Genomic DNA, 25,735 nt, shown 5'->3' with positions numbered 1-25,735 from the left:
ATTTTGCAGAGAGCCACATCAATTTACAGAAATACTCATAATAAACATTGCTAAAAGATACAAGTGTTATGCATGGAATTTTAGATCAACCACTGTGTCAGATTTCAAAAAAGCTTTACCGGAAAAGCTCACCATATAATAATCTGAGTACAGCGCTCAGACAACAAAACAAGCCATATAGATATCCGCCATGTTGTGGAGTCAACAAAGTCAGAAATAGCATTATAAATATTCACTTACCTTTGATGATCTTCATCAGAATGCACTCCTAGGAATCCCAGTTCCACAATAAATGTTTGATTAGTTCGATAAAGTCCATAATTTATCTCCTTTTTGTTCGCGCGTTAGTACACAATCCAAACTCACGACGTGCGGGCAAGTCCAGGCGAAAGTTCAGATGAAAGGTCATATTACAGTTTGTAGAAACATGTCAAACAAAGTATAGAATCAATCTTTAGGGTGTTTTTAACATAAATCTTCAATAATGTTCCAACCGGAGAATTCCAATGTCTGTAGAAATGCGATGGAACGCAGCTACCCCTCACGTGAGCACGCGTGATCAGCTCATGTCACTCTGGCAGACCTCTGACTCATTCAGCTCCCATTCCCCCCTCCTTCACAGTAGAATCTTCAACCAAGGTTCTAAAGACTGTTGACATCTATTGAAAGGAAGCAAAATGACCCCATAGACACTGTATATTCGATAGGCAATGACTTGAAAAACTACAAATGTCAGGTTTCCCACTTCCTGGTTGGATTTTTTCTCAGGTTTTTGCCTGCCGTATGAGTTCTGTTATACTCACAGACATCATTCAAACAGTTTTAGAAACTTCAGTGTTTTCAGCAACTGGGCCTGAGTAGCAGACAGTTTACTCTGGGCAACTTATTCATCCAAGCTATTCAGTACTGCCCCCCAGTCCCAAAGAAGTTAAGCTGCTCATCAACAGTAAAGTTGGGCCCAGGGTTGGAAAACAGGGGGAGGTGGTCCACCCACTTGTCCCACACTGACCTGATTGCAGCTGGCTTGTGTCTCTGCCGCCGAGCTAGTCTGGTGTCTCAGTTATCGAAGCGGATAATCCTGGAAATAATGTGGAAGTTTTCCAGAGACATTGTTGCACAGAAATGTTCTCTGCCAGTTTCTGCATCCCACACGGATTCTGTGGATTCCCCATTGGATCTGAAAACCCCAGCAAGGATAATAACCTCAAAGTATGCAAGGCACACAGTGAAGGCACACAGTGGACCCGAACACCACGTATGAAAAATAAATGTGTAGGGGGCTGCACAGTGTGCACTCAATGAAAATGTGTTATTTTATGAGCCAAGGCCAATGAGTCTCAGGTTGAAAAAATAATTCATTGTATCATTTTTATTTGAGTAAACATTGAAAATGGGTCCCACAGACCCGAACTCCACACAAGGGTTAAGCCTCTCTTGGCAGGTCAGAGGGAAGTGGACGGCATTGTTGGATTAAGCGCTTCACTGCTTTCTCCAAGCTCCTCCTGAGTGCTGTACAATATTGTAGGTGGGTGCTCCATCTGAACTCTTTCCCCCTACTGTGCCTGTGCTGCTGGGGTATTGGCCAATGAGCATCCAATCTAAAGCTGTAGTCTCTATTCATGCCCTCCCCTGTGTCTGTGAGCAGCAGGGAAGTTCAATTACAGCAGCAGACCAGGGGAGGAACACGGGGAGGAGGCCTTTGGCCCGACACACTACAGCCAGCCTGGCCAGGCAGTCTGGCGTATGTTCCCTAAGATAAGTAGCTCCACTCCACTAGCTCTGGAATGGAGCTTCAAATGGGACAGACTGTGGTCAGAGGATTGCGAAATGAGAACAAGATCTATCTCTCCCTCTTGCTCTTCCCCTCCCTCCCTCCCTCCCTCCGTGGTTGGAGCTTGAGAAGCTTGAAGTAGTCCGCAGGCTTCCCAGCCAAAACAGTTCGGAAGAGTTCATGCATATATTATGACGACATTTTGTTTGCTTTGGTTGTTCAGGCACACTCAATTATTTTCTGGAGGGAAGCCGAAGTTCGGAGCCGAAGTCTACGCCCCTTCATCAGTGATTGGCAAAAAGTTATGACAGAGTTATCTTAAATTAATTCTGACTATTGTGAGGAAGTGTATACTGGCTACAGCATTTCAAAATGGACAAAACACTACTATTGCCGTTTTTTCCTTGTTTTTCAAGTGAAAGTCTTTTAAGGGAGTATGAGAGCACATTTGTTCGGTTTGGCTAGCCGAGTTCAGCTAGGCACCAGTCGAACTGAAGCATGGTGACTCCTTTAGTCAGAGTTTTCTTATCAGTCTTCTGACGATGGGGTTTATGTGATGGTTTCTCTGCTAGCTCTCTGTACTGCTGCTCTCTGTCCCGCTCTCTCTGCTAGAAGTGTGGCTTCCAGTCTTAGATTTGGTCTGGGTGTAACATTATAGCTCCTGTCTGAAGCACAGAGTATCTGTTTTCCTGCTCAGAAGTGTTTCTGTGAGATATACAGTACCAGTATAAAGTTTGGACACACCTACTCATTCAGAGGTTTTTCTTTATGTTTGAGTATTTTCTACATTGTAGAATAATAGTGAAGACATCAAAACAATGAAATAACACATAAGGACTCATGTAGTAACCAAAAAAGTGTTAAACAAATCAAAATTTTTCAAAGTAGCCACCCTTCGCCTTGATGACAGCTTTGCACACTCTTGTTTAACACTTTTTTGGTTACTACATGATTCCATATGTATTATTTTCTAGGTTTGATGTCTTCACTATTATTCTACAATGTAGAAAATAGTCAAAATAATGAAAAACCCTTGAATGAGTAGGTGTGTCCAAACTTTTGACTGGTAGTGTATAAGACAGTATGGATAGTAAATTAATAGAAAAGGTGTGTACAACAGTAGCTACTGTATATAGGATGAGCCACGACTAGATTACGGTATATACTGTAATTCATCCCCCTCCCCAAACTGGACTAACGACACACACTCCTTTAGCTGATGAATGAAGTAGCTCAGGAAGGGACCCCCTTTAGCTGTTTTGCCACTGGACAAGTGGTCTGTCTGACTACTATATTTTTTGGTGTGTGCGTATTTGTGCATACAGTACTACGGGGAGTTAGAGTATTTATGTACTGTGTGTGTGTGTGCGTACACAGCAGGTGCGTGTGGATAGTACGGGCACACGAAATCCTCCCTAGTTAAGTGGCCTGACTAAGGAGTGCTATAAAATGTTTACGAGACCCTCCTGATGGACAGGGGACAGGCTGAGCCATGAGAGGAAGTAACAGTACACTACGGTACCACGGCAGCACTACAGAAGATATCTATATTCATGAGGCCTCGTCTGCATAAATCAGGCCAACTCTACCGCCGCCATAGAGCGCTACGCTAACAGGCAGGCAAAAAATACACAGGGAGATAGCATAGCTAGCGCTTGTCTTGTCTCAGCTGGCCCTTGTCTCTAAACTCTTGTGTTATCTGTCAGCGGGTCCTGGTAATGGGGACGGAGATATGGAAAGAGAGAGATGGAGAGCGAGAGACAAAGGTCATGGTGGTGTGTTTGCACACTAGCTAGAATGCCAATGGGCGCCTGATCTGGAGTGGGAGGAGATAAGGAGGCTACTTTATAAGTATCCACTCTTCCTGGTCTGGTGGCTGGTGAATGTATGACCAGTGGAAAATACTTTATGGCGGAGTGAGGTCTGGGGCAGGGCTCTGTGTCTCTGACCCCTGACCTCTCAGCCTGTGGGGTGGTAAATTATAATGCTAGCTCAGCTGAACCTGTGGTTTTATAGTATATACTGTACAATATGGCATTTTTAACTTTCTGTGAAGACTCTAGACTGTATGGTAGAGGTCTTCACGGGTCCAAAGCGTTGGGCCTGTTCTGAAATGGACCTGGTGCTTTCTCACCCAGACCCGATAGAGACCCGTCCCGAATGGACTGTTTTTTTTAAGGTACTTTAATAACCAGAGCTGATGAAGCGCAAGAGGAGGGAGAGAGATATGTTGATTATCAGGCGGAGGAAGGGCCGTACTGTGAGCGAGTGACACGAGCAGTGAGGAGAGGGAGGGAGAGAGAGACAGCAACCAACCAAGCCGACTCGCGCTATGGTAGACTAATAGCTGCCATAGCTAGGATATTTATTGTTAAATATGACTACGTAGTACCTGTCTTGACTGCATCAAACCAGGAGAAGGTAGTTAAGCCAGCTAACGCTAGCTAGCTAGGCTAATTTTGGTTGCAGTGCATGTGGTTTCTCATCCTACAGTTACAAATAACAACAACAACTCAGTTCAGAATATTAAGTAACAGCCTACCTGTTGGCTCTTGGTTGTTGTAGCCTATCCTTCTCCTTAAACTTTTGATTCCGCCATTTTCCGTTGATTAGATAGATACTTACGTTTGCCACACACGGAGGACTATGACTGTAGCCTATTGCCGCTTTGAAGCTACACATACCACGCTCCACTCTCGTGAAAAGCAAGGGCAGCAGTATAAATTATGAAATGTATCTCTCTGTGTCTACTGCAGCAGTCGCCTTCGGATCTGTACATGGGCCCTTCCGGACAAGTCAGTTAAAATTACACATACCCGAGACCCGTGACAATCAAATCAAATCCGACCCGACATGTGACATTATTTAGAATTCTGCATCTGGACCCGGATCAGGTTTTGAGTATTCAGGTACAGGTGGAGCCTTGAAGACCTCTACTGTATGGTACGTACACTATGTGTGTGATTGGATGAATCTAGGTGAAGTATAGTCATCTAAAAACCACATCAGGGTGTGATGCCTGCTAGCCTAGTCTGTCTCTCTCTCTCTACGTTGTTATTCATTCTCTGTCTCTAACCCCATACTCCCTCTCCCCTCCTTCTCCCTTTCTCTCTTACATGGCTTGTGTGTTATTTCACGCAGAGGTCACTCGGCTTGTAGTGTGTCTCTTCTACATTCTCTTCTGCTCCCCTTGGCCTTTGATACACACACACACACACACATGCACACATACACAGTGGGGCCTTCTTATTATGAGTCATACCCCTTGTAGTGGAGTAGGTTGTGGGGTTGTCACCTCAAGGCTTGACAAATTCTTATTTATAATGACGGCCTACCAGGGAACAGTGGGTTAACTGCCTTGTCCAGTGGCAGATCGACAGATTTTTACCTTGTCAGCTCGGGGATTCAATCCAGTAACCTTTTGGTTACTGACCCAACGGTCTAACCACTAGGCTACCTGCTGCCCCAAATGTATGTTACGGTATGTACTGTAACAAATGTTTATTGGATAGACACCATACCTGGACCTATTGGTGCCAGAGTTCCTTGACCTGCTCACTGATCCTTTCAAAAGGAACTGTGTACAACTGTTTCGTTTGGTCAGAGTCTGAGTGATGGCAGTCAGGCTTATACTTTCCACATTGTGGAATACCAGGTTGTCCTCTACAATTCTGGTCTGAATTTCTCTGTTTTATTGCATTGTCAGCAATGACCAATCCTACAATGGCATGCTCTTGGTCTCCACTGAGGAGCTTTTCGCTTCCCCCAGAAGGAGGAAGACATTACGTCCTTTAGAGGAACAAAAATACAATGTATGTATTTGCGTTGGAACTGGTGGTCTACATTTACTGTGGGACGTAGCAACAGTAATGATAGAAGAAGCCCTTTTGAAATGCATTACTTACCTGTTGGTTTGTTGAAAATTCTGGATTATGGAAGCCACGGTTGACCGTCTGAGATTAGGCTGGACTCTTTCACCAGCCTTTCTCAGTGATAGACCATGGTATTAGGCTAGATTCTTTCACCAGTCCCTCTCAGTGATAGACCATGGTTTACCACATGGTCTAGGATGGTGGCTCTTATTTCATCAGTGACAACAGCTCTTACTCTCCTTTGAACACCACCACGCATTCTTACTCCTCTCCCCCTACCTCTCCTTCTCCCTTGTCCTGGTCCAGCTACTCCTCTCACTGGTCCAACTACTCCTCTCACTGGTCCAGCTACTCCTCTGCCTGGTCCAGCTACTCCTCTGCCTGGTCCAGCTACTCCTCTGCCTGGTCCAGCTACTCCTCTCCCTGGTCCAACTACTCCTCTCACTGGTCCAACTACTCCTCTCACTGAAATTGGAATCAGCTGTGGTTGGTCTATTTTATACAACTTACAGTAAATCAGCTATTTCTCGATGTTTCAATGATCTGTTCATTCAAAAATGCTTATCAGCTGTTTCAATATAGCTTTTGAGCTGGTGTTATTGAAGAAGTAGAGGCTTTATACTATATTTAAGGTTTTGAACATTAGGTTTTCATTTCTGCCATGCTGTGTGCACGCATTTGTAAATTCAACAAGAAAGATCCATAATTTTGGTATTGGGTAAGCTTGTGTGTAAAGAAAATGTAAGCATTTTGGAAACATGTTAATTGACTGCATATTCTGTGAAAACAACATGAATTGTGTTAATGGTATGGTCCACAACAAACAGATGTTGTGCTAATTGTGTTTTGAGTTTTGAAAATGTGACTACCGATTGGACAAAAGGATGTTTTGTAACAGTTACTCCATCATGACAAATTACTTAGTAAAAAAACACTGCATAAATGTAATGCTTGATATGATTGACTATCAAGCATCCCTAGGGTTCATACACACATGCACGCACCCACACACCTCATACTTTTTTCTGTACCTCAGTCTTCTGCTGGTACCTTTCTTGTTGTCCAATGCACACCGACACCCACCAATTTGTGTGTATTTATTGTGTTCATTGTGTCAATTGTTTGCCCTTTGTTGGTTAAATGTTTATCAATGCCCTGTGAAATATTTGATCCGTTTCAGGAAACTAGGCATATGTCGCGGGTCACTACTTCACACAAGAGCCATTTGCCTTCTGGAACGTGAAATTTCATGTCCCATAATAACAAACTTGTATGCCATCTATAAATACGAATACAATTGTTATATTATGTGCCTAGTTGGTTTAGCCACAGAAAAAGTGAGCAACCTTCCTACTAGCCATGATTGGCTGAGATAATGAGTAGACTGGACATGCCAAGAGATGAGTTCGGATTGGTCTGCCATATGGCACGCTTCTGTCTATTCGAGCTGGTGAGTATGTGTAGGTAATACTGTCTAACACTGCTTTAAAAAATATATATATATTGCTTAGTAAAACTTCGCAAGTGTTGCTCTCCACTTTCTGGAGGACCGAGTTTTGAAATAAGTGGAATTAGAGTATGATAGCTAAGGAGATGGAGAAAACACCTTTCTCTTCAAACTAAGGGCAACCATGGCATCTGTGACAGGGAGAAGATATTACACGTTTCTAATTCTGACAAAGTCATTTTCATTTCAAGTTAAAGTGTACTGTTTGCTAGCGAGCTAAAGTTAGCAGGGTAGTGAGTTGGGATTATGGTTCATTGTTTAGCTAGCTAGTTAGCTACATGTCTTAACAGAAGACACCACCGTGCAACTATCAATTTCAATTGAATGTCACTATCTACTCCGATTTCAGAGCACGGGTAAGATAGTCTAGTTAGCTACATTTTCAGATATTACACATTTCTAATTTTAACAGAAAATCATTTTAATTTCTAGTTAAAGTGTACTGTTAGCTAGCTAGCTAAGTTTAGCTGGCTGGCTCGCTAGCTAATGTTGATATGAAGATAATACAAAACAGGAGAAGCGTACTGAACGTAACAAAAACCAATACTGCCAGATGTACGGAGGCTACTGAGGGCTATATAGTGCCTTCGGAAAGTATTCAGACACCATGACTTTTTACACATTTTACAGCCTTATTCTAAAATGGAATCCTCAGCAAAATCCTCAGCAATCTACACACAATACCCTATAATGACAAAGTGGAAGAAAAAAAATTTGACAACGTATTAAGAATACAGAACGGAAATTCATTATTTACATAAGTATTCAGACCCTTTGCTATGAGACTCAAAATTGAGCTCAGTTGCATCCTGTTTCCATTGATCATCCTTGAGATGGTTCTACAACTTGATTGGACTCCATCTGTGGTCAATTAAATTGATTGGACATGATTTGGAAAGGCACACACCTGTCTATATAAGGTCCCACAGTTGACAGTGCATGTCATAGCAAAAACCAAGCCATGAGTCAAAGGAATTGTCTGTAGTGCTCCGAGACAGGATTGTGTCTAGGCACAGATCTGGGGAAGTGTGCAAAAAGGTCCCCAAGAACACAGTGGCCTCCATCATTATAAAATGGAAGAAGTTTGGAACCACCAAGGCTCTTCCTAGAGCTGGCCGCCTAGCCAAACGGAGCAACCGGGGTAGAAGGGCCTTCGTCAGGGAGGTGACTAAGAAGCCGATGGTCACTGACAGAGCTCCAGAGTTCCTCTGTGGAGATGTGAGAACCTTCCAGGAGGACAACCATCTCTGTAACACTCCACCAATCAGACCTTTATGGTAGAGTGGCCAGACGGAAGCCACTCCTCAGTAAAAGGCACATGACAGCCCGTTTGGAGTTTGCCAAAAGGCACCTAAAGACTCTCAGACCATGAGAAACAAGATTCTCTGGAGATTAAACTCTTTGGCCTGAATGCCAAGCGTCGCATCTGGAGGAAACCTGACACCATCCCTACAGCAAAGCATGGTGGTGGCAGCATCATGGGGATGCTTTTCAGCGGGGGTTGCCAGGACCGGTGGTTAGCAGACCAATGACGTCGAGCGCTGGAGGAAGGGAGCAGAAATAGGTGGGACCTAATAAATCCCCACAATTTCCCCCTTATTTTGAATGTTCGGTTACAGTCATTTCTGTTCAGTAATTAAATTAATTATCATAGCAGACACGTTGTTTGGAGAGCTCACAATCTATGCAACACTTGTGATAAAGTAGCTTTGGATTATTTAATTCTATTTAGCAGTTTTATGTCAATATCGTCATTATCTTTTGTTTGGAGCACATGTCTGGTTTCTCCGTCTTGTCAGTGAACACTCGCTTCAGTGCACATAAATGTACATGGCCTGCGTGTCAGGTTAGGTGTGGTTTATGTCATTTAAGTTCCCTTTTGGCCATGTTCGGGCAGTTCTGTATGAGGATTCAAATGGGGAGCTTGTATCCGAGCTGGATAAGACCCCACCTGTGTCGTATTTCTTTTTGAACACTGACATTTTAAAGTCAGAAGTTTGTATACTTGTAAATGTATCACCGTCATCACCAGTGCTGTGGAAATAAATCATCCACCATTTAAACCTCTACCCTGCCTACCTGCCTCTGGCTGAATCTTTGTCCTTACGACTGCTAGAAGGTCCCTATTTTACAGTGCGTCACTGGTAAATGGAGAGTGCATCGCTCGATAGAGCTCTCCCTTTCTTCCTCTCTCTCTCTCTCTCTTTCTTGCTCTCATGCTATACTGAACAAAAATATAAACGCAACATGGAACAATTTCAAATATTTTGTTGAGTTACAGTTCATATAAGGAAATCAGTCAATTGAAATAAATTCATTAGGCCCTAATCTGTGGATTTCTCATGACTGGGCAGACTGTCAAAGAATACACCAAAGAGCTGCTGTTTTTATGAGTGAGTTAATGTTTTAAGTTTTTATTCAGCACTGTCAACACCGTTTTTTATTCAACACTATTACAAAACATAGTACACGTTTCTCCGTACTTCCACTCGCGCTGCAGCTACGACGAATGCGTAGCCAAGTGTATCGATAGCCCTACGTTTTTAGTATTGTCAGCAGCTCGTAGAGCTCCGAACTTCCTACCTGAAGATCACTGACGTCATGATTTGACCTCGTTCTTTTACCGAGTTTCCAGTTGTCTTGAAAGCACCATGACCATCAAATGAAGGTACCATCAGTTCAGTAAAATAAAAAATACAAATTATTTACATTTATGCGCAGCGGTGCCTTGCAAGTACCACACCAACTGAACTATTTTGTTATCAAAAGCTCGAGTTTTGAAATATAGTATGCTATGAGAATAACAATATTGTCAGGCCAGGCATATAGCCAATATGCTGAGATAATGTATTAGGCCTAGTGCCCAAACTGAATTCCTACAGAACTGGTTTTATTGTTCAATTTTTTATTTAATGCTTGCTTTTTGACTCCGAAAGTGATCTTGACTCAGAGATTGTTGGTGACTACTAGGGAAGTGCGGCCTAGTACATGAGTGGGGCCTAGATCCTTGTCGTCTCAGAAGGCAGTGTCAGAGGAAGGCCCTAAAAATTGGCAAAGACTCCAGCTACCCAAGTCATAGACTTCTCTTCTCGAGTTGGTGGCCACGCACGCCTCCAACTCAATCATCAAGTTTGCGGACGACACAACAGTGGTAGGCTTGATTACCAACAACGACGAGACGGCCTACAGGGAGGAGGTGAGGGCCCTCGGAGTGTGGTGTCAGGAAAATAACCTCACACTCAACGTCAACAAAACTAAGGAGATGATTGTGGACTTCAGGAAACAGCAGAGGGAACACCCCCCCCATCCACATCGATGGAACAGTAGTGGAGAGGGTAGCAAGTTTTAAGTTCCTCGGCATACACATCACAGACAAACTGAATTGGTCCACTCACACAGACAGCATCGTGAGGAAGGCGCAGCAGCGCCTCTTCAACCTCAGGAGGCTGAAGAAATTCGGCTTGTCACCAAAAGCACTCACAAACTTCTACAGATGCACAATCGAGAGCATCCTGGCGGGCTGTATCACCGCCTGGTATGGCAACTGCACCGCCCTCAACCGTAAGGCTCTCCAGAGGGTAGTGAGGTCTGCACAACGCATCACCGGGGGCAAACTACCTGCCCTCCAGGACACCTACACCACCCGATGCTACAGGAAGGCCATAAAGATCATCAAGGACATCAACCACCCGAGCCACTGCCTGTTCACCCCGCTGTCATCCAGAAGGCGAGGTCAGTACAGGTGCATCAAAGCTGGGACCGAGAGACTGAAAAACAGCTTCTATCTCAAGGCCATCAGACTGTTAAACAGCCACCACTAACATTGAGTGGCTACTGCCAACACACTGACTCTACTCCAGCCACTTTAATAATGGGAACTGATGGGAAATGATGTAAATATATCACTAGCCACTTTAAACAATGCTACCTCATATAATGTTACTTACCCTACATTATTCATCTCATATGCATACGTAGATACTGTACTCTATATCATCGACTGCATCCTTATGTAATACATGTATCACTAGCCACTTTAACTATGCCACTTTGTTTACATACTCATCTCATATGTATATACTGTACTCGATACCATCTACTGTATCTTGCCTATGCTCCTCTGTACCATCACTCATTCATATATCCTTATGTACATATTCTTTATGCCCTTACACTGTGTATAAGACAGTATTTTTTGGGGGAATTGTTAGTTAGATTACTTGTTCGTTATTACTGCATTGTCGGAACTAGAAGCACAAGCATTTCGCTACACTCGCATTAACATCTGCTAACATGTGTATGTGACAAATAAAATTTGATTTGATTTGATTTGATTTGATTTATAATAACGTACGGCAAGCGGTACCGATGCATCAAGTCTGGAACTAACAGGACACTGAAAAGCTTTTACCCCCACGCCATAATACGACTAATTAGTTCTCCAAATAGCTTCCTGTAACTATCAGCATTCATCCTTTTTGCACTAACTCCTTTGACTCATCATGTACACTGCTGCTACTGTTTGTTATCTATTCTGTCGCCTAGTCACATTACCCCTACCTACTGTGCATTCAGGAAAGTAATCAGACCTCTTGTTTTTTCCTCCTCATCAATCGACACACAATACCCCATAATGACAAAGCAAAAATAGTTTTTAGGAATGTTTGCAGATGTATAAAAAAAAACGGAAATGTAAGATTTACTTAAGTATTCCTTTACTCAGTACTTTGTTGAAGCACCTTTGGCAGCGATTACAGCCTCGAGTCTTCTTGGGTATGACGCTACAAGCTTGGCACATCTGTATTTGGGGAGTTACTCCCATTTTTCTCTGCAGATCCTCTCAAGCTCTGTCAGGTTGGACGGGAAGCGTCGTTGCACAGCTATTTTCAGGTCTCTCTGGAGATGTTCGATTGGGTTGAAGTCTGGGCTCTGGCTTGGCCACTCAAGGACATTCAGAGACATGTCCATTTGGAAGGTGCTGGAAGGTGAACCTTTGCCTAAGTGAACCTTTTCCCCAGAGGTTATGAGCGCTCTGGATCTCTCTGTACTTTACTCCGTTCATCTTTCCCTCGATCCTGACTAGTCTCCCAGTCCCTGCTGCTAAAAAACATCCCCATAGCATGATTCTGCCACCACCATGCTTCACTGTAGGGATGGTGTCAGGTTCCCTCCAGACGTGATGCTTGACTGTTCGGACAAAGGGTTCAATCTTGGTTTCATCAGACCAGAGAATCTTGTTTCTCATGGTCTGAGAGTTCTTTAGGTGCCTTTATGCAAACTCCAAGCGGGCTGTCATGTGCCTTTTACTGAGGAGAGGCTTCCATCTGGCCACTCTACCACAAAGGCCTGATTGGTGGAGTGCTGCAGAGATGTTTGTCCTTCTGAAAGGTTCTCCCATCTCCACAGAGGAACTCTGGAGTTCTGTCAGAGTGACCATCAGGTTTTTGGTCACCTCCCTGACCATGGCCCTTTCCCCCCCGATTGCTCAGTTTGGCCAGGCGGCCAGCTTTAGGAAGAGTCTCGGTGGTTCCAAACTTCTTACATTTAAGAATGATGGAGGCCACTGTGTTTTTGGGGACCTTCAATGGTGTATAAATGTTTTGGTACCCTTCCCCATATCTGTGACACAATCCTGTCTCGGAGCTCTGCAGACAATTCCTTCGACCTCATGGCTTGGTTTTTGCTCTGACATGCGCTGTCAAATGTGGGACCTTATATAGATAGGTATGTGCCTTTCCAGATCATGTCCAATCAATTGAATTTACCACAGGTGGCCTCCAATGAAGTTGTAGAATCATCTCAAGGATGATCAATGGAAACAGGATGCACCTGAGCTCAATTACAAGTATCATAGCAAAGGGTCTGAATACTTATGTAAATAAGGTATTTATGTTTTTTATTTTCAATCAATTTGAAAATATGTAGACAATTCTGTTTTCACTTTGTCATTATTGGGTATTGTGTGTAGATTGATGAGGAAAAACATTTAATTTTATCCATTTTAGAATAAGGCTGTAACGGAACAAAATGTGGAAAAACTCAAGAGATCGGAATACTTTCCCAATGCCATGGATATGTACATATCCACCTCAATTACCTCGTACCCCTACACATGGATTCGGTACTAGTACTGGTACCCTGTGCATATAGTTAAATAAAAGGTAAAATAAAAAATATGGCCAAGTGATTCATTGTGTATTTATTCCCCATGTTATTATTTATCTATATGAGTAAGCATTTCACTGTCAGTCTACACTTGTGCTTTACGAAGCATAACATTTGATTTAATTTGACACTTCTCGTTCCTTCTCTTCCTCTACACCTCCCTTTACTCCCCTCCCTTCATCTACTGCCTTCCTGTCCCCCCTTTGGTGGTGTTGAAAGAAAACAACACTGATTGTAAATATCTTTGTAAATCTTTAAAATGTGTTGAAAACAACCAGAATAGTGTATTGCTAGCTGAATGGAAGACTTTGCTTGATTCTGGGATTTGGAGGGATTATTCAATGGGAAGAAGAAAATGAGAGAGAATTAAGCTTCAGAGGAGAAACAAGCTAGCTGTTAATGACACAGTAGAGACTGACTTTGTTCAAATATTGTTGATAAATTATTAATCGGCCTACTGTCAGATCAGAGCACTCATGATTAATTCATTGTAATGCAATAATGCATCAGCACGGACCAGTGATTAATATGTATATGTGTGTGTTCTCCTGTGTATGGCATATGTGTGTGTTCAAACGCAGCCCCATGTTTTGATGAGAGAACAGAGCTGTGGCGAGTTTGGAGTGGACAGAAAGCAAGGCGGAGCTTTTTTCCCTCCTCCATTCATTCTATGTAAATTCACTGCCGACTGCTTGTGTGTGATTGGCTGGCTCCCCGAACAGTTCTTCTGACGAACGAGAGAGGACGCGAGAGTAGACGAAGGGAGGGAGAGAGAGAGAGAGAGAGAGAGAGAGAGAGAGAGAGAGAGAGAGAGAGAGAGAGAGAGAGAGAGGGAAGGAGAGCGAGATCCCACACTCTAAAGGAAAGAACGGGGGAGGTGCAGGAGCATGTGAGTGCATCGACACGTACAGGAACAGAGAGGGAGAAACGGAAACAGAGAGAGAGGAAGAGAAACAGCCAGGGACAATGCCAGAGAGAACCTCTCGCTGCTCCGTAGACCCTGTTGATAAAGGTGCGTTGTTACCAAAAACGTGAGCCCATCTGCCTCCCCAAGACCACCTGCACTGGGAGACCACCTGCCACAGACCACCCTGGGGACAACTGATGCCAAAGTACCAGAGAAGAGACAGAGAGAATAGTGCCTTTTGGTTGTAGCAGCATTCCAGTAAAGAACCTCGTCAACCAACAGACACATCTGGGTTCTCTTTAAGGAAAGACAGGATGAGAAGAGACTGACATCCTCTCCTTTTATCACTCCCAGCTGCGATGGATCCCCCTGTGCATTACGCCGAGCACACAGACTTGAACCTGGGAGAGGTGGATGTGCGGAGAGAGAACAAGAGAGAAATGAAGAGATGACTGCTGCATATGACAGGCATTCCTATCTTTTGTGTGTTGGAGCCAACATTGCAATCTGCTGCAGGTGCCTCCTGCCTCCTCCCTCTGCTCTTCCTTGTTCTGCTCTGAGGGAATGGCTCTGCTGGTCTGAGTAGAGATAGAGGTGCTGGCCTTTTCCTTTCTACGGTTTGTAGGCTGCTGCTCTGCTGTTTCTAGAGTGCTGCTGCCCACTGCCTTTCCCTGAGCCTCAGATCCCAGTGTGGTCAGCCACTGTGTGTTGTTCACAATACTTCTCCTGCCTTTTCTCCATCTCGGGCAGTCCAAGTGGAACGTCTATTACAGAGAGAAAGAGAGAGCGCACAGTCTAGCCTCGAAGCTGTGTAGATGCTTGGAAGCTCACTGCCCACTGTGCTGGACTGGAGTTGGACTCACTCATCAATACTGCTCTCAAAAAAAACTACCTTGAAAGCAGAAAGCACCTTGTTCTTCAGACTGTTTGTTCTGGGGGGGTTAGAAGCCTTGTATGTATGTGTGTGAAACAAACAATCCACCCCGAGGAGTGTACGTGTGAGAGTATTGTGTGCGTTTACAGTCTCTTTCTAATTAAGCTGGCAGACTGCAGTGAGACGGACGATCAGCCTGGGCGCCTCTTTCTCTCCCTCTTCCCACTTAGGCCCCATTGTGATCATTAATGTCTGTTGCAAACTGCCCATGAATTATGGAGTAGTGAAGTCTCCATAGAAGTAGTGACTGTGGGGAACAGATAGACGGACAGAAGGACGGTCAGAGAAAGAGTGAAATAGAGAAGGGGGGGGGGGGTATAGAAAACAGATAGTTGTAAGCTCCAACTGAACATTTTCTCTCTACTGAGCACAGACTCAGTGGAGGTGTGAGAGAGAGAGAGAGAGAGTTGTGTGCCCTTCGTTGAACAGATGAATGAGAGAGGAGCTTAGAGACAACACGTGATTCACAGAAAGAGAACTAGAGGGAGGACGAGAGAAGCAAGCTCGCATACCACTATCAACCTAGTTACATCGGCGCTGCACCGGCTGCACCGACAGGCAACGGTGTATTGTGTGTTTGCATTGATCTTACATTGACTGAAACTAATTCTCTTCGTACAATATTCTTTTTAATCGTTATTTGAGCTCATCAGTCTTGGCCCAGCCCACCATTTTGTTAAAAATGTCATTTTAAAATGTTATAAGAAGAAGAACGGAGAACAACCACTGCTGCTGAGCCTTTCATTTTCCGGGGGAATCTTTTGGAAGTCACCCTACAGTGTTTATCAGGGAGGGACACCATCTAACCAATACTAGAAATCAAACAGGGGACTGTTTAGCGTGTTGCACCGACCAGCAGAAGCCTCAAGACTGCCGAGGCATGAGGCAAGCAGACCGTCTGAGAGAGAGGAGAGGTATTGGACGGTGACACATCTAGTTCCCAGAGTAAGGTCCGACTGAATCCTGCTGGACCAGAGGAGCGAGGGAAAGAACTATGAGCTAAGTCACCCTCAGTGATCGACCCCTGAAAGGTGCCTGCTCACCACCCCCATCCTGGCGCAGAGGACCATCTCTCGATCTGTACCCCAACCCCAGAAGAAAGGGTGTTTCTGTACCCCTAAAGGAGGGCTGAAACTGTCTGGATAGAGACTCGACTGTTTGACTCTACAGCAGCAGGAACATGGATGACTCCAGCATTCTGAGACGCAGGGGTCTACAGGTAAGACGTGTCCCCGACCGACCACCAAAACATCAACAACAAGCACCCCTCACACCCACATGCGATCAGAGTGTCGGTTTGTTGCGTTGGTGTACTGACCCCGGGCATTGCGTAGGCTATACAGTATGTATTACCTTCTCTCCTTGGTACTACTGTGCTGTCGGAGTGCTGACTACTTGTTTTCAGTCATAGTGTGTGCTTCCTGGAAGTGGCTGTGGTTGTGTTTTATAGCAGCGATACTGTGCGGTGCAATCAGCCTGCTTGATGCAGATGGGCAGAAACAGTAGAGGGAGGCTACGGCGACAGCGGCCAGTGATGTCAGCATTATTCACTCTCCAAATCTACAACAGCACAAACCCCTGGCAGAGAGGAGCTTCACAGACCAGGCCCAGAATCAGGAGTGAATTAGCCAAGAATATCCTTCTCCACCAGGCAACCCTCAATCCATCTACAGCTCAATTCATAGAGTGGACTAGACTGTTGCTGCACAGTCCGTGGTAATACTACTCATAGTACACTATGTGGTACTAATTCTTTAGCATTCTTCATTTGAAGAATGAAAGCAGGTAGAATGAGGGTATTGGCTGAACTGACCTGGGCTGAATAGGTTCAGTCCTGGATAAGTTTCATGACCAGAGCCTTACTGTACCTATCATTTTGAGTTGGCCTACATATTCTGCCAAGTAACGGACTTGTTTAGTTTATACGGAGGATTCATACAGTCCACAACAACTTTCTCTCTGTACTATGATTGTGCTGACTGTCGATATACTGGCTTAGGCTATGTCTCCAGGCCGTGTGTGTGTGAGAAGAGCTCTGCCTCTGTCAAGCCGGCTCTGGTGTGACCCTCCTCTGCCCTGCAGTGACAGGGATGCCCGTCTCAGCTGTCTAACCCTGCTGAAGTCATGCTCTCTGCCATGCAGTGACACACACACACACAAAAAACACTTGCTTACTTCATATCACACACACAGAGACAGACAGTGCTGTTTTCCTCCAGCAGTAGGTTAGTTGTGTAACATCTTCCTCAAACTCTGACTGGCCGTTGAAATAGCTGCAGGCTGATGTCGAGCAGACATTTTTAATGTGAGACAGTGTCTTTAAAGGAACTAGTCGGATCACTCTTTACAGCATGTCATAGTGGGACATTCTGATGTTGTAACAGCTAACAGGGTGGTCTGGTTAACCATAGGGTAACCTGACTCTGTCTGCTTAAAGAAAGTGATGTGTAATAAAGAGGACTGGACAGCAGAGTGTCTCAGTGAGGCCTGTGTAAAAGCAGCCTGATATTTAAGAGGACATACAGTATTTCTTAACGGGCCACAGATTGCGGGATGGGTCACTCCCTGGGTTGCAGTTGGAAACGGATCGATCTGAAAAGAGGACCTCAGCTCAGACTATTTGGTTTTGTGTGTGAGTGGAATATGTGCCTTGGGTTCTTTCTGTGAATGTTCCAGATTTTGTTTACGTTTCATGGTGCATTTGTGAGTAACTTTGTGTGCGTTTGTAGACACTCTAATGTACTTTTCCTCTTGCTCAGTTGTGCACTGGGGCCTCCCACTCCTCTTTCTAGTCTGGTTAGAGCCAGTTTGCGGTGTTCTTTGAAGGGAGTAGTACACAGCGTTGTACAAGACCTTCAGTTTCTTGGCAATTTCTCGCATTGAATAGCCTTCATTTCTCAGAACAAGAATAGACTGACGAGTTTCAGAAGAAAGGTCATTGTTTCTGGCCATCAAACCCACAAATGCTGATGCTCCAGATACTCAACTAGCCTAAAGGCCAGTTTTATTACTTCCTTAATCAGCGCGACAGTTTTCACCTGTGCTAACATAATTGCAAAAGGGTTTCCTAATAATCAAGTAGCCTTTTAAAATGATAAACTTGGATTAGATAACACAACATGCCATTGGAACGTGCAATGGTTGCTTTATAATGGGCCTCTGTATGCCTATGTAGATATTCCATTCAAAATCAGCCATTTCCCGCTACAATAGTCATTTACAACATGAACAATGTCTACACTGTATTTCTGATCAATTTGATGTTATTTTAATGGACAAAAAAAAGTTATTTTCTTTAAAAAAACAAGGTCATTCCTAAGTGACGCCAAACTTTCGAATGGTAGTGTATATAACGCAGGGCTGTAACCCAAACTAAGGGCGAGGTGTAAACCTCTAGTAAATACACAGGACGAGACGCGTGATTACAAGTGCACACTAACACGGTAACGCCAAAGCCGATTCACCAGAGCACAGGTACTCACAAGACCAGCGGACATGGAACAATAATCAACAAGGACAATGGGGAACAGAGGGCACATGTATACACAAACTAAATCAGGGAGAATGGGAACCAGGTGTGCGTAATGAGACAAGACAGTCCGGGGTTGGTGGTAACAATCCAGTTCAGTGATGCCTAGAAGACTGGTGACGTAGACCCCTGGAGCTGGTTGAACGGAAGGAGCTGCAGTACCCGGAGGAATCCGTGACATCGAGCATGTCACTTGTTTACAATGTGCAAGGAAACTAGATATGTACAGTGCCTTCACCCCTTGACTTTTCCCACATTTTGTTGTTACAGACTGAATTTAAAATAGATTAAATTGAGATTGTTTTGTCACTGGCCTACACACAACACACCTTAATGTCAAGTAAAAAATGAAAAGCTGAAGTGTCTCGAGGCGAGTATTCAACTCCTTTTGGTATGGCAAGTCCAAATAAGTTCAGTAGCAAAAATGTGCTTAACAAGACACATAATGAGTTGCGTGGACTCCCTCTGTTTGCAATCATAGTGTTTAATGTGATGTTTGAACGACTACCTCATCTCTGTACCCCACACATACAACTATCTGTACAGTCCCTCAGTCGAGCAGTGAATTACAAACACAGATTCAACCACAAAGAGGAGAGAGGTTTTCCAATGCCTCGCAAAGAAGGGCACCTATTGGTAGATGGGTAAAAAATATAAAAAAGCAGACAGTGAAAATCCCCTTGACCATCGTGAAGTTATTCATTCATTTTCTCAGAATCCAGCAATTAAACTCTGTAACTGGGCTAAAGTCACCATTGGCCTCATTGTGAAATCCCCGAGCGCTTTCCTTCCTCTCCGGCAACTGAGTTAGAAAGGGCGCCTGTATCTTTGTAGTGACTCTACTACCTGTTCACCCGCAGTTGTGGGTGAACAGGTAGTACAGGAGGGTACTGCTTGTCATCGACAAGGATTAGGACGTGTTTTATGATAAAAAGTCACGGAATAGAGCTAAGCACAGGCAAAATCCTAGAGGAAAACCTGGTTCAGTCTGCTCTCCAACAGATACTGGGGGAGAAATTCACTTTTCGGCAGGACAATAACCTGAAACCCAAGGCCAAATATACACTGGAGTTGCTTACCGAGACAGCATTGAATGTTTCTCCCACTTTGAATATCTTCCACTTTGATATTACAGAGTATTTTGTTTAGACCAAAAATGATAATTAAATACATTTTAATCCCACTTTGTAATACAAGAAAATGTAGAAAAAGAGTCAAGGGTTGTGAACACTGTCTGAACTGTATAGGGTCCCTGCATAAGGGTAAGCTGACGATGCATCAGGATATATGATAAACAGAGGAGCAGCAGCATGTATGATGAGTGTATGTGAGTGTGTGTGCATGCACGTGTGTCAGTACGGACGTGAGTGTTATGTGTGTATGTGAGCAAATGAAGTGTGAGTGAGTGTGCATGGAGTCATGTGCATAAATAAAAGGCTCAATGCAGATAGTCTGTGTGTCCATTTTGTTAGCTATTTAGCAGTTTTATAGTTTAAGCAGTTTTATGGATAGAAGTTGTTCGGGAGCCTGTTGGTGTTAGACTTGTTGCTCCGGTACCGCTTGCGGTGTGGAAACAGAGAGAGCAGTCTATGGCTTGGGTTGCTGGAGTTTTCCAGAGGCATTCCTGGATGGTCCTGGATGGTCCTGGATGGTCCTGGATGGTCCTGGATGGTGCAACTGTAACTTTTTTGAAACATTTGAGGGCCGATGACAAATCTTTTCAACCTCCTGAGGGGGAAGAGGCACGGTCGCACCTTCTTTATGACTGTGTGTGTGTGGACCATTTTAAGTCCTTAGTGATTTGGTTGGGGGCGTGCTTGCCTCCCTCGTTTCCCCATGTTGAGGGTCAGCGTGGGGACGGTAATGTTGCCTACCCTCAGCACCTGGATTTGTCCCGTCAGGAAGTCCAGGATCCAGTTGCAGAGGGATGTGTTCAGTCCCATGGCCCCAAGCTTGGTGATGAGCTTGGAGGGTACGATATCAGCTGATGTATGAAGGGCTATATAAATACATTTGATTTGATTTGATACGATGGTGTTGGATGCCGAACTGTCGTCAATGAACAGCATTCTCATGTAGGTATTCCTCTTATCTGCCTTGGTGAGGGCAGTGTGGAGTGCAGTTGAGATTGTGTCGTCTATGGATCTGTTGGGGTGGTAAACAAATTATAGTGGGCCTGGGATGTCTGGGATGATGGAGTTGATGTGTGCCATAACCAGCCTTTCAAAGCACTTCATGATGAATGATGTGAGTGCTACAGGGTGGTAGTCATTGTGGTAGGTAGCCACAGAGTTCTTGGGGACGGGAGGAATGATGGTGGTCAGACCTGGCGGTTACGGACTGGGACAAGGAGAGGTTGTAAATGACCGTAAATATGCCTGCCAGCTTGCTCATTCTCGGAGGACGTGCCCTGGAATACCTTCCGGCCCCGCGGCCTTGCGAGTGTTGACCCAGTTAAAAACCTTACGTCAGGTCAGGTGTGTGTGTGTGTGTGTGTGTGTGTGTGTGTGTGTGTGTGTGTGTGTGTGTGTGTGTGTGTGTGTGTGTGTGTGTGTGTGTGTGTGTGTGTGTGTGTGTGTGTGTGTGTGTGTGTGTGTGTGTGTGTGTGAGAGAGACAGCGAGAGACTAGGCCCACTGTTGGATAAAAGCAGTACTGGGCTTTGACTGCCTTGAGTGTTTTGTCTGGCCAGTGGACTGTGTGTGCTGGCTGGGGGAAGGGTTGTTTTGTTTCTCCAAATCCTCTGGTGTGGATGGATGCCCACGGGGCACCGTATGGCTGGACCGCAGAGACAACACTATCAGCTCCCACCCCGGAAACACACACACACACACACACACATACACACAGCGTTCATACCCCTGGGGTAACTTCCAACGCTAATAGCGTAGGTAGATGGACGTCAACAAAGAGAAGACACATGACTTGTTGTTAATCTCAGTGTATGCTCCTCAAAACCTCAGAACATCTAATCTGTCTCCCTTTGGAGTAGACAGTCAAATGGGCCTGGGGTGGGAGGTCAAATAGGGGCGTTACCCTGGTAGGAGTGTGTGACGGTCGAAATGCACTGGCTGAGCGGTGAGTCATTTGGTCTACGGGACTAATACATCTACACACACACAGGTGCCGGTACACACCTGCTGGCAGTCCGTTTCCATTCCAAATGGCTGTCATGTGATTTCTCTAATGGTCCCAGATCTGCCATACTGGGCTGTTAGAATGGCTCACTCTGATGTACACTAACACTTCAATAGCGTCTTTATTATGCAGTCGTGTCTGTGGGTATTTCGGTTGGAGAACGGCACTCCTTTTCACACTTTTGAATATTTTGTTTGTTTGAAGAGAAGACTTGGTTTGGAGAGTAGCTGAAACGTACAGTAAGATAGGAGTCAAGTTAATGTTCGATAAGCCCCACCCCAGAGTTTTGGGCAACCTATCGCAGCGCTCTGATGGATAACAAATGAGTCTGACACCTCGGACAAGCAACATTTTTATTTTTATTTAACCTTTATTTAACTAGGCAAGGCAGTTATGAACAAATTCTGGTTTGAAAGGGGAATTGGGCTTCCCGGGAAATGGTTGACCGAGGTTGCAACAGTAACCAAGGGAGGGGGCAGGATTTAGGGAAGGGTCATACTCGCTTCCTTTTTCTGTTTCCGTCAGGCAGAAGGGTTAACGATTAAAACAGAGAGGGGTTGAGTATTGTCCATGCCTTTTTCTTTTGGCTGCATCTTTCCTCCTTTGTCTCGAAAGACAGACGAATAGATGGAGAGTCAGACAGAGAGGTTGATCAGCAGAAAGCATCAATGGGAGCTCGGGTGCGGAGAGAGAGAGAGGAGGAGGAGGAGGCTGGGAGGTGAAGTGGGGAGTGCCACGGGGCATCTTACTCTTCTGACGGTGCTGGCTGGCAGGACAGGGCAGGCTGGTAAATGGTTATCCTGCTTCACTGGGTTGGTAGGCGAGGACACGGGGTGGGTGGTTGGGGGAATTGTACCTGCAGGGTGGAGGGAATGAGAAGAGGGGGAGGGACTGAAGGGGAGCTGGGAGGCAGAGGTGAAGAGATAGAAGATGGAAAGGAGACGAGGTGAGAGCAAGGGGGTTGTTGCATTGTGGAGTTGGCTGACTGAATGACTGAAGGCAGCACTTGAGCCCTGTTAATGCTGGCATGTAGGCTAACGGTTAACACATTCATCTGTACAAACAATAGTATGCAAGTATAAACACCATGGGACTACGCAGCCGTCATACCACTCAGGAAGGACTCGCGAAATGTCCTCTGGTCTGATGAAACAAAAATAGAACTGTTTGTCCATAATGACCATCGTTATGTTTGGAGGAAAAAGGGGGAGAACACCATCCCAACTGTGAAGCACGGGGGTGGCAGCATAATGTTGTGGGGGTGCTTTGCTGCAGGAGGGACTGGTGCACTTCACAAAATAGATGGCATCATGTGGAATGAAAATTATGTGGATATCTTAAAGCAACATCTCAAGACATCAGTCATGATGTTAAATCTTGGTCTCAGCTGGGTAAAGTTGAAGCAAAATGGCTTAAGGACAACAAAGTCAAGGCCATCACAAAGCCCTGACCTCATCCTATAGAAAATGTGTGGGCAGAACTGAAAAAGTGTGTGTGAGCAAGGAGGCCTACAAACCTAACCCAGTTACACCAGCTCTGTCAGGAGGAATGGGACAAAATTCACCCAACTTATTGTGAGAAGCTTGTGGAAGGCTACACAAAACATTTGACCAAAGTTAAACAATTTAAAGGCAATGCTACCAAATACTAATTGATTGTATGTAAACTTCTGACCCACTGGGAATGTGATGAAAGAAATCAAAGCTTAAATACATCATTCTCTCTACTGTTATTCTGACATTTCATATTCTTAAAACAGGGAATTCTTACTAGGATTAAATGTCAGGAATTGTGAAAAATTGAGTTTAAAGGTATTTCTTTAAGGTCTGTGTAAACTTCCGACTTCAACTGTATGTAGATATAACTAGGATTAAAGTGACAGGAAATAAACAGTAGCAGCAGCGAATGTGATGAGACAAAGAGGTTAGTGAGAAAGGATGCAGATAGTCCAGGTAGCTATTTAGCAGTCTTATGGCTTGGGGGTAGAAGCTGTTCAGGAGCCTTTTGGTCCCAGACTTGGCGCTCCGCTACCACTTGCCGTGCCGTTAGCAGAGAGACCAATCTATGACTTGGGTGGCTGGAGTCTTTGACAATTTGAAGGGCCTTCCTCTGAGACTGCCTGGTATCGATGTTCTGGATAGCAGGGAGCTTGGCCCAAGTGATTGCTTGATGAAAGTGCTGTTGCCTGCCATCACCACTTGGGGGCGGCCCACCAAGAAGTCCAGCATCCAGTTGCAGAGGGAAATGTTCAGTCCCAGGGTCCTTAGTTTAGTGATGAGCTTAGAGGGCACTCTGGTGTTGAACGCTGAGCTGTGGTCAATGAACAGCATTCTCACGTATGTGTTCCTTTTGTCCAGATGGGAAAGGGCAGTGTGGAGTGTAATAGAGATGATGTCATCTGTGGATCTGTTGGGGCAGTATGCAAATTGGAGTGGGTCCAGGGTGTCTGGGATGATAGAGTTGATGTGACCCATGACCAGCCTATCAAAGCATTGCATGATGTGCAATTTTCAAGTCTTGCCATAGGTTTTCATGACGATTTAAGTCAAAACTGTAACTTGGCCACTCAATGACATTCAGTGTTGTCTTGGTAAGCAACTCCAGTGTTGCTTATCATGTTAAACCATGTTTTAGGTTATCATCCTGCTGAAAGGGGAATTTGTCTCCCAGTGTTTGTTGGAAAGCTGAACCCAGTTTTCCTCTAGCATTTTGCCTGTGCTTAGCTCTATTCCATTCATTTTTATCCCCCAAAAACTCCCTTATCCTTGCCGATGACAAGCATACCCATAACATAATGCAGCAAAATATGAAGAGTGGTTCTCAGTGATGTGTTCTGTTGGATTTGCCCCAAACATAATGCTTTGTATTCTGGACATAAAATGTATTTCTTTGCCATTTTTTTTGCAGTTTTACTTTAGTGCCTTATTGCAAACTGGATGTACGTTTTGGAATAGTTTTATTCTGTACATGCTTCCTTCTTTTCATTCTGTCATTTAGGTTGCGGAGTAACTACAATGTTGTTGATCCATCCTCAGTTTTCTCCGATCACAGCCTTTAGACACTAACTGTTTTAATGACCTCATTGGCTCATGGGAGGACTGCCACAAGAAAGGATGATCTATAGTTACCTCTGCTGCAGATGATACGTTCATTAGAGTTATCAGCCTCAGATATTGCAGCCCAAATAAATGCTTCACCGAGTTCAAGTAACAGACACATTTCATCAACTGTTTAAAGGAGACAGCGTGAATCAGGCCTTCATGGTCGAATTGCTGCAAAGAAACCACTACTCAAGAACACCATAACCTCTTACAGCTACACCCCTAATTTTTTCAATTTCTGCCTGAAGACATACCCAAATCTAACTGCCTGTAGCTCAGGCCCAGGCCCAGAACCAAGGATATGCACATTCTTGGTTTCATTTGAAAGAAAACACTCTGAAGTTTGTGTAAATGTGAATTGAATGTAGGAGAATATAACACAATAGATCTGGTTTAGATAATACAATGAAAAAAAACATATGTTTTTTATTGTTGTTGTTTTGTCATCATCTTTAAAATGAACAAGACAAAACAAACATTCAGATAGAATGATGGGGACAATTTCAGTGAAAAACATAAGAGGGCAACAGTACTTGTGCAAAGTTTAAGAATAATAACTTCCAAAATGAGTATGCTACATGACATTTATCATGAAGTCACCCAGGTGTCCCACACAAGTATCCCAAATGTACCCAAGTGGCCAAATTGGTGAAGTTATGCATTTTGAATGGACTAACTATATACAAAATACCAAAATGGTATTCTAACACACCCACCCCACAAATGGCAAAAAAACATGTTTTTTTTATTTTATACATTTACAAAATAACACTTTCAATATTTTGAAGACCCTCAGTCCTCTACACAATATTG

General features: G+C 44.3%; 1 protein-coding gene across 1 annotated transcript in view; it reads left to right on the top strand.

Moving 5' to 3' along the window:
* Positions 1-14,146: 14,146 nt before the first annotated feature.
* The window catches only part of LOC109897225 (microtubule-associated serine/threonine-protein kinase 2), a 146,653-nt gene continuing 135,064 nt past the window's right edge, over positions 14,147-25,735 (top strand). The window contains exon 1 of the mRNA XM_031833704.1: positions 14,147-16,375. Within this exon, the coding sequence (XP_031689564.1) occupies positions 16,337-16,375 (39 nt within the window). The 5' untranslated portion in view covers positions 14,147-16,336. The remainder of the gene's footprint in view (positions 16,376-25,735) is intronic.

This window comes from Oncorhynchus kisutch, linkage group LG10 (genome assembly GCF_002021735.2).
Source record: "Oncorhynchus kisutch isolate 150728-3 linkage group LG10, Okis_V2, whole genome shotgun sequence".
NCBI classification, from domain to species: domain Eukaryota; kingdom Metazoa; phylum Chordata; class Actinopteri; order Salmoniformes; family Salmonidae; genus Oncorhynchus; species Oncorhynchus kisutch.
The sequence above is the reverse complement of the archived record's forward strand: the minus strand, read 5'-3'. Positions and strand labels throughout refer to the sequence as shown.